Source organism: Pterocles gutturalis, unplaced genomic scaffold, assembly GCF_000699245.1.
Source record: "Pterocles gutturalis isolate BGI_N339 unplaced genomic scaffold, ASM69924v1 scaffold48892, whole genome shotgun sequence".
Taxonomy (NCBI): Eukaryota; Metazoa; Chordata; class Aves; order Pterocliformes; family Pteroclidae; genus Pterocles; species Pterocles gutturalis.
Window position 1 is genome coordinate 3,501 of NW_010117343.1, and position 9,455 is coordinate 12,955.

A 9,455-nucleotide genomic window follows, 5' to 3' on the forward strand; every position below is an offset into this window, starting at 1 on the left:
TGAAGTACCCACACAGTACAGACAAAACTTCAAGCTTCTCTAGAGGTCTTTGTCTGTTACTGTCTTACCATTATGGTAAGCAGAGAAATCAGGGCTGCGTCCTGAGGTACACCTGGCAAGGCACTGGTTGAGGAATAGTTTCAAGCTAGTATTTCAAGTTTAGTTGGGTTTTTTTTATTCTGCTGTTGGTGAAACTTAGTCCAGCTTATGTACAATGAAAAAGTTATTTGTATTCTTAAAACCAATTCTTGTTCTTGCTGCCACCTTAACACTGAACCCGAAGTATCAGTTTTGAGTGGGTGTATCTACTAGGAAACATGCTAAATAAAAACATGATTATATTGAGCAAGATAAACCAGGACAGAGTTGCATGTATATTTCAAAATGTTAGTGCTTTATGTTGGCCTGGTGAAAGTTTTCTATTAACAATGTAATATGTGGTAATGCATTAATTGTGGGGTGGGGGTGATCAAATTTTAAAAGACATGGAAGAATTTTATTCTGCTGTACCAAAAGGCATTTGAAATCATAAAATTTATAAATTAAGTTGACTTAATTTCTTTACTAATCTGTTGATAGTTGTGGCCACAGAAGAGGTTGTGACTGCAGAATCTGTGGATGGTGCTATTCAGCAAGTTGTCAGTTCTGGAGGTCAGCAAGTTATTACTATAGTTACAGATGGCATTCAGCTTGGTAACCTGCATTCGATTCCAACCAGTGGAATTGGGCAGCCAATCATTGTGACCATGCCAGATGGACAGCAAGGTGAGTGGAAATATGGTTCAAGCTTGAGGAACTATTTTAGTTACGGTAATAATAAATTGTTAGGTGCAAATAGCTTGGACAATTTTTTTGTAATTATCAATTTAAATACATCTTTGAACTCTTATAGTGCAGAAGGCTCGGATACATGAGCTCCTGCCATTCAGTGTGTTACCACATGTCAGCTGAGTCTCTGCAGTAGGAGAAAGAATAATTACTAAACTGTATGGAAGACAAATGAGACATTTAGGGGAAAAGTGCTAACTACTTGCTTTGCCTTCAGTAAGCTTGATTCTGGCGAACTTTGAAAACTAGAAGATGGAGTAAAAAAAGAAAGCCTTCTTCCAATACTTACGCTATTGCCTCACTGGACATATTGCGGGGATGTGAAGCTTGGATTTAGAAGTCTGATGCATGAAGCAACCTCTGCAAATCCCATGAAATGTGTTCTTAACAGAACAATAGACAAGTTTTACATGCCTGACGTTTTAGAGGAGCAGTGGCAGAACCAGTGAAGCCAGGGTGACAAATTGTCCTGTTGGGCTGGCTATATGTACTTTGTTTGTGGAAGCTGTTAGTGTAGTAAGTGCTATTTTGTGATACGCATTTCTTTTTGGTGGTTTCTTTTAAAGATGCTCTGCCACTACTATTTAGCCAAAAATGATTCCTTCTCTGGTTTCTTCATGAGGACTCCCAGTGTGGAGCTTGAAGAGTTGTACACTGCAGACATAAGATTTGGTTCACAGTCTGCCTGAACAAGTACAGCTAGTTATCAGAAGGCATGACTGTGTGTAGGTAGTAACTGAAGTGACAGTTACAACATTTATTTGCCAGATGGTTGCATAAGTAAATTAGAGTATGAATTTCTTTTGATCCCTAATTTTTTTCCTCCAAGGTTAATAACTACTGGATTTTCAGATTACCTAAAGTGTTCTGATTAATAAAAATTAAAAGCTAGTTTTGTATTTAGTATTTGCTTAAGAAACATTAGAAAGGAGATGGTCTGCTACATCAGTTACAGAATTGACAAACTGCTAATTCTGCTGCAATTCCCTTCCATGTCTGTTTACTCTGTGAAAAAAAGGCAGCAATACTCCAGAGTGGTGGCTAACTATTGTAGACTTCAGCAATAAAGAATTTAAAAATTCTTTAGTAACATACAAGCAGCTAAAGTTTTTAGTAATTTTTTCCCTGTACAGACTTTATAATGGACTTTATTATATAGTTGTGTTTTCAAAGGGAAATTCTTTATGCGTTTTATTGCTGTTAATAAAATTACTTAATTATAGAATTTTATATAGTGCAAATATTGTTTTGTGTAAATGTATTTATATGTGCAAATATGTTTTCAGTATTAACAGTTCCAGCAACAGACATTGCTGAAGAAACAGTGATAAGCGAAGAACCACCAGTGAAGAGACAGTGCATTGAGATTGTTGAAAATCGTGTGGAGTCTGCAGAAATAGAAGTAAGGAGTATATTACGTGATATGTGTTAACCAGAGTGCTCAGCACTGAGTATCTGGTTGTGGTTTTTTATGTTGTTCTAGAGTTTAATTTTTGTGTTACCACAGAATGAAGTGTGTTAAACAATAACTTGTTCAGTCTCCCCTGTTACTGGAATTAATCTTTTACAAAGTTGTTATAAAAAGAATATAGGGCTGTTTGCTTCATGCTCTGGTTGTGCACGTAAAAGTGACACTTGTTTAAGTATTTGGTAACTTTTTTTTTTTTCCTTTAAGATCACTAGCTAGTTTTTAAAACTAGGTACCCACATATTATCAAGTAACTTGACTCTTTCCAGTAGCAGTGAGTGAGGGTACTGTACCCTCATCTTTCTGTTATGACCACATGCTTGTCCTGATTGTGAGATCATATTTTTAGCAATGTTTCCTTTCCATTCATGATCTCTAGATAACTGTTAATGGAAATGTGAAACAGTAAGATTCTGTGTTTGTCAGTTTTTATCTGCTCCCCCTCTTCCCCTTTTATTTAAATTCTGGAGTAGTTTACTATTACATGTCTTTGCACCATCCCCCCCTTTTTTTTATTATAGTGCAGAAGCCCTAACAACATTTAGAGAGCTTTTATTTTTATATATAACAAATAGATGTAGCTGTTCAGTTTAAAATTGTAGCTTTTTTAGTATTAACCGCAATAGGTCATCCATTTCATTCCTCCTTCTGTTACTTCTAACTGTGCTGACCAGTTTTGGTCAAAAGTTTATGAAAATGGCTGTCTGCGTTGACTAGCCTGTAAGTTCTCATTTTATCAACTCCATGATATTTCATTTTTATCAAAGGTTTTATTCTCCATCTTCTGTTCATATTATCAAATTGTGCCTAATTGAATACTTTTTATTGTGCAGTATGTGCTGTATGTTATCCATGTTTAATAACAATAATTACCACCTTTCATCGCTTGCTTTCTGTGTTCCTCAGTTGTCACATGAAATACTTTTGGCCTTTGCAGCTTTGTGGTCATTACAGATTATTGTGACAGTTGACATTTTCTTGCTGCATTTTAAATGTATTACTGTTATAATAAAAGCATTTATTTTGTTCACTCTTTTAAACATCTGCCTGAATTATTCCTAAAGGAAATTATGTTTCCTTAAGTATTTTAAGAGTTCTGTTAGGTGAAGGAAAAAAGATCTGGATTGGTTAAGGAATAAATTAACCTGTCCCTAGTTACAGGTAGTTGGTATATTAGTACACATAATTTTTTTAAGGGGACAACCGGTTTCAGTTATATATTTTAAACACATTTCTCAAATATCAAAAGAAGTTGGTTTAAATGAGTTACTTTATCTGTTACTTCTAAGTGCGAGTTTTGGTGACTGACTTTGTCCCTGCCTGTACAGCTGGAAATGCACATGCAGACCTCTGCCTCTGCGTGGAGGCCAGTTGACTTCAGGAGCCCTTTTGTGGTTCACAGGGGTATGGTGCTACCTCACTTTGGTAACAGGGACATTAAGGAGGTGCACATAAAGTTGGTTTACTTCAAACTTCATCGTGATAGAAGATGTTAAGACACTGAATTTGGAGGGAGTGGGACCCCTCCCTTCATTATTTTTTTTTTTTTAATCTAGAAAGCCTTTATTGCTTGGTGTCTTTGCCTCACTAGCAATTCATTCCTTTATTTCGTTATAAAGAGTTGATTCAAGGCTAAGAATGCTTTCTTCAGCTGTTCTAAATTACTTGTGTATGAACAGTTAACTGTAGTTTGAAAGTGTTTAAGTTGAACATCCTCCCATTCATGTGAGATGACAAACTTTCCTGTGAAAGCATTGTGAATGACTAAAGCTCTAGTGGTGTGTTTTGATTTTTCTCTTTTGGATCTGCTAAGTTCAAACATTTCAGGAGTGATAGCAGTTTTCCTAAGCATTTTGATATTTTAAACATAGGATGGCAGCAAAAAAACCCTGTCACACAGATATTCTGTTTTCATTTTCATGCATGATTCATTAACATACAGTGATTTTTATTTTCATTCTTGAATTTGACTGTCTTTCTCATGTTGCATGTTTGAAAGGTGACATACATTAGAACCAGGACAATGATTTAATTAGACAAAAAAAAATCATAATTGTAAATTAATTATATAAGTGAATTCATATCTGTGCTTTTCTGTTGCTAAGAAGAGTGCTTGGTTTGGTTATTTTAGTTATAGGGGTCCCTGTTGTCGATATATAGACTGTTAAGAAAAGTTATGTGTAATGAAGAAAATTCCCTGATAAAATTGAAGATTTCTTAAGAGCTCTCAGGATCTTCTAATTTGAGTTTTACCTGGGTAGGTTTTTATACTTATACAAAAGGGCTTAAGATAATTACGGTGCTGTCAGTTGTGTTCTAAAGAATGCCCTAAGAACACTGTCTGGATTTGATTAAATTAATAGACCAGATGTAGTCCTCCCTATTCTAGATGTCAAAGTTAAGGAACCAATTTTCACTGTTCAGTCCACTGTAGATCTGCATTGCCCCTCCAGAAGCATTTGTTTCTTAGCTTCTTAAATCGTTCTGTTTACATTAAGACTATGACTGTCTAAAAACTACACACTTGCTGGAGTAATCTATGTGCTTTGAATTGCTAGTCTCTCTGGTAGATACTGGTTTTATCTTCTTGTCTCTGCCACTGAGCCTTTTTTTAGTTTTTTCCTATCCTTTCCTTAATGTGCTACAAACATTATGGTACATGGCTCTGTTCCTTTCTTCTGTGGGAAATACTTCTAAGATGTGGCCTGAGAACCTCTCCACCCCCAAGTGTTTGCAGCCTGCACACACTCCGTAGCAGTGATAGTGCTTTGCTTTTCGTAATGCACCACAGAACCGCTGGCCAGTGAGCTGATGATGGTTCTTACTGTTCTGCAGCCCAGTAGATAACGCAGCTTTGCTTCTGCCAGTGGTAGATTTCTGATGGCTTTTATGTGACAAATTAATGAGATATAGATAATGCCCAGCTCAATATATCCCAGAGCTGAGTGCCCTCAAGAGGGAAGGGCTGCTTTCCACTTGTAGCAGGATCAGCTGTTTTGACTGCTTCCCTGAGAACTGTCTTGCAGCTCTTTTCAACAACTGTATACTCTACAGGGCTGTTTAATGCAAGCTGTTGGCTCACCTCAAACTACATAGATAACTTACAGAAATAGCAGTATGTTTTGGTTGGACTGGTGCTGGAACATCACTGTCGTATTTCAGATCCTTTCAGATGTAGGCTCTCCTCTTAATTTGGCATTTGTCAGTCTAGTTGCTACATGGGATGGCCATTCATAAAGGTGCTTAAAAAGCAGAATCCAAATTTTCACAGGTGGAAGTGAAACTTCCTTTTCAAATAAGTAAGCAAGATAAATGAGCTCTCATTTTATTAGCATATGCTCCCAATTAAACAAACCCTAGCTAGCTTCCCTCAGCTCTTAAAGCCGTCTGTAAAATCAGGTTGCACTTAATGAAGTTTGCTCTGTTTTGTATTACAGCTAGTCTTTATAACCTGTTAATAACATCTCTCCTTCGCCTGTTGTTTTTGCTATACAGATGCTGCTGTTAGCAATGATCTGATCACCTATGTGATTTTATTCCAGCACATTCAGCACAGCATGTGACTGCTAAATGTGGCTGTGACAAGTACTGAGAACAGTAGCAAGTAGAAGGGAGGCAGAGTATTTTGTATTTTCAGGCTCTGATCGTGAAAATATGTGAGTGCATCAAAGAGGTGAAGAATAGGGATGCTGTTATGGGGGTGTGGAGGGAGAAACTTGTAACAGCTGTTTGGGGTATTAAATGGGAACGTGATACTGAACAGCTGGGATTGGAATAAGGTGAAAAGGCAACATTTCCACTGGGCCTCAGGTTTTGATAAGAGTTTTGTTTTTCTGGGAGATGGTTTGCTTTTCTGACAACCTCCCTCCTGTGGCTACTTAACAACTACAGTGGAAAGAATGATTTGAAATCAAATACTACCTTACTCATAAAAGTATGATGCACTTTAATGAAATGGTATTTGGTTGAAGATCAAAACAAAGCTATTTTCCAAGCAAATTGCTTCTTCATTTGGGCTCAGTGCAACATTAGACAAAATGACAGTACCTACGTCACTGGGGATGAAATACATTCTCCTTAGTTCCTAAGGCAGCTCCATAGGAAGTGGCATTTCCTGTGTTGTTTTGCTTGGAAACCATTTTATAGCCATCCTCAAGAAACTTATATGCAGGATGGAGCCTTAAGTTACTCCTTTTGAATTGAAAAAGCTTATCTAGCTAAATGTGTGTTAATTCATAGAAATGTGCTGTCCTTGGGGATGTAATTATACCCCTGGATAGCATAGTATCAAACACTTCAGATCACTTCATTTAGAAAGCAGTTATGTGTATATTTCAGTTAGTGGGCAGCTGTCACTTTGCAGTGCAAACTGTTGTTGGGTAACAATTTTTCATTGTACTGTCTGATTAGAAATAAAACAGAAAGGCACAATCCTGTTAAACTGTGTTTCAATTTAAAGAAGTATCAAAGGAGATTGAATAATTGGAGAAATGTTAAGATACTATGTTAGTATTTGATCAGCATGCTTCCACTTTCTTATTTCACTCTTTTTCCTTGAAGACTTGCTTGGTATCTTTGCAGCTAAAGAAACCTGAGTTTTCTATATTAATGCTTCAGGCTGTACTGTGGGGCGTTGTCTAGTGCGGTAATTCATGTCTAATTGACACAGCAGCATTCATATAGGTTTGCCCAAATAAGAACTGGCCAGTTTCTATATGATACCCTAACACTTGAACTGCATGTAAAGGAAAACTATTTGCCATTTTAACTTGTATTTGATATATATTTGACAAAATATTGCTGGTTCTGTTTCTAATAGGAAAGAGAAACTCTTCAGAAACAGCTGGATGAGGCAAACAGAGAAGCACAAAAATATCGTCAGCAGCTTCTAAAGAAAGAACAAGAAGCAGAGGCCTATCGGCAGAAGTTAGAGGCAATGAACCGCCTCCAGACTAATAAAGAAGCTGTTTAATGAAAAATGAACATACTGCAAAGCCTGTTACTTTCAAAAACCTGCAGTACAATCTTGAACTGTACGCTATATAGGTACAGACACAGGATTACAGGATAGAGAAGATGCTACAAGTTGATAACTGGACTTAAGCCGTGAGCTCTGATGAATTTCTGTAACATAAAAACTCTGAATTTAGAAATTGTGAAAAGTATTTAAAATGAAATACTGTAAATAGTTGGTTTTTTTACAGTTTCAAAATGAGTTGATAAATCTTTTTGAAGGGATCCAGAAACAGGAGAAGCCAATGTTTTTGTGAAATTTTTGATTTTAGTAAGAATCTAACTTCTGAAAAACAGAACAGTTTTAAGGGTGATGTTGATTTAAGCTGACAACTTGAAAATTAATTATGTGACAAAATTAATTAACAGTTATTTCTACATGGTAACAACTTAAACTTCTCTGAGTAAGACATTTCCAGGTGGAAATCTTTGTACAGCTTTAAGTAGTTGTCTCAGATTCTCTGAAAACCATTTTTGGTTTTTTTTTTTATTTTAGGCGGTGAAATTTTTATATTTAATTTCAGATATATCCAAGTAGATTTACATGTATATGAAGCTAATATTTTTTAAACTTTTCAGTTTGTACATATGCTGCATGTTTTTATAATTTCTACACATACATCTTGCATAGGTATTTTTCAGCAAAGATGAGAAAAAATTAAGAGAAAAATGTTTAGCCTATAGGTCAATTCAAGTAAGCTAGCAGCCAGTTTTATTGTGGATGGTATATTTCTTGGAAGAATGTAACTTGTAATTAAGAAGAACAAAAAAATCTTAATTTACATATTAGAGGCAATTTAAAATTTGGTAGTGGAGACATTGTAACCACTTTGTGTGTCTTGCAATTTTCCTGTATAAACATTTTAAAGTTCAGTAATGAATATAAAAGAATGTCTCCACTGAAACACAAATAGTAGTTCTTTTAGAATATTCCTATTGATCTCTTCCCCAATAGCCTTGAAAGTATTTCAGTGATACGTTTTTTTCTAAACAGACTTTTGCATTTTAATTATGCAATTGGACAAGTGATTTTTTTATGTTGTAGTGATGCTCTTCTTACCTAGCATCATTGTTCTTCACTGTGTTACTGTGTTCGTGTGTGTCTGTGCAGTGATCTATTATGCTTAAGATTTATATAGCACATTACATCTTCAGAGCATTGTAAAATCTTTTAAAGAACCCTTACTGTACTGCCTGAGGCAGGTGAGTGAGTGTTACTGTCTCAATTTTATAACTGGTATTAGCGCAACACAGGGAGTGTTAAATGACTGGCCCGAGACCACGTGAACTGTGGTAGACCTGGGAACAGATCTCAGGAGTTCTGGCTTCTAGTCCTGTGCTTAGACTGAGCTGCCTTAAGATTGTTCAGTGCTGTGTTACATTAAATTTTGAACTACTGTGCAGATTCCTTTTTTTGTAAGATAAAACTCTTTGTGCTTTGCTTTGTTGTTCCATGTTTCACTGCTTTTATGGAATTGTTTATATAAACTTAAGCAAAAAGTCTAGTTTACCTATACTGTACACACAAGAATTACCCTTAAAACTGTACTCTGGCCTACTTTTTCTATTTTACAATTAAATATCTTTTCCACGTACATATAGTGTAGAATCAATTCCATTTCAGTTGTTTTGTATGCGCATTAGAGGGTCAAAGCTGTGCTGTGTTAGACATTCAGAAAAATACGAAAAAAACAGTTTGAGGTTTCAACGGGCCTTCAAAGGTAAGAGGGAGGAGTGGGGAAAGAATTGCACTGAACAATAAGAAGTAAAATCTTCCTTCTTCAAACTTTGATTTGGGTTTATAGAATAGGCAGTTAGGAGAAAATCCCAACTATCCAAGTATTGGTATAAATTTGGCAAATTTGATCCTGATTGGCAAATGTGACCCAAAAATAATCAAAATATAATAAAAAATGGAAAATCTGTGGTGGTTGTTTTTAGAATTATTATTTTTCAAGGATATAATTATGTTTAGCTGGTAGCAGCACTTGAAGCAAGCCTTATGTGGTGACAAAGTGGAAATAGCTGTATTTCTGTTGTTTTGTTTGTTTGGTTTCAGAAATTACCCCTTATGTCACTAGCGAATGCAGCAACCAGTTACTCAAGTTAAATGTGCTGGTTAGACGTTGCTCCAGTTGAATTATTC

The 9,455-nt window shown here is 35.9% G+C and overlaps 1 protein-coding gene across 1 annotated transcript; it reads left to right on the forward strand.

Annotated features, from left to right (window-relative positions):
* Positions 1 to 579: 579 nt before the first annotated feature.
* On the forward strand, positions 580 to 8,904 carry LOC104463426 (GA-binding protein subunit beta-1-like; the record flags this gene model as incomplete). Its single annotated transcript, XM_010075749.1, has 3 exons — positions 580 to 765; positions 2,115 to 2,230; positions 7,116 to 8,904. Coding segments are annotated over 3 exons (455 nt in total), but the record flags the coding sequence as incomplete, so codon positions are not given.
* Positions 8,905 to 9,455: the final 551 nt, after the last annotated feature.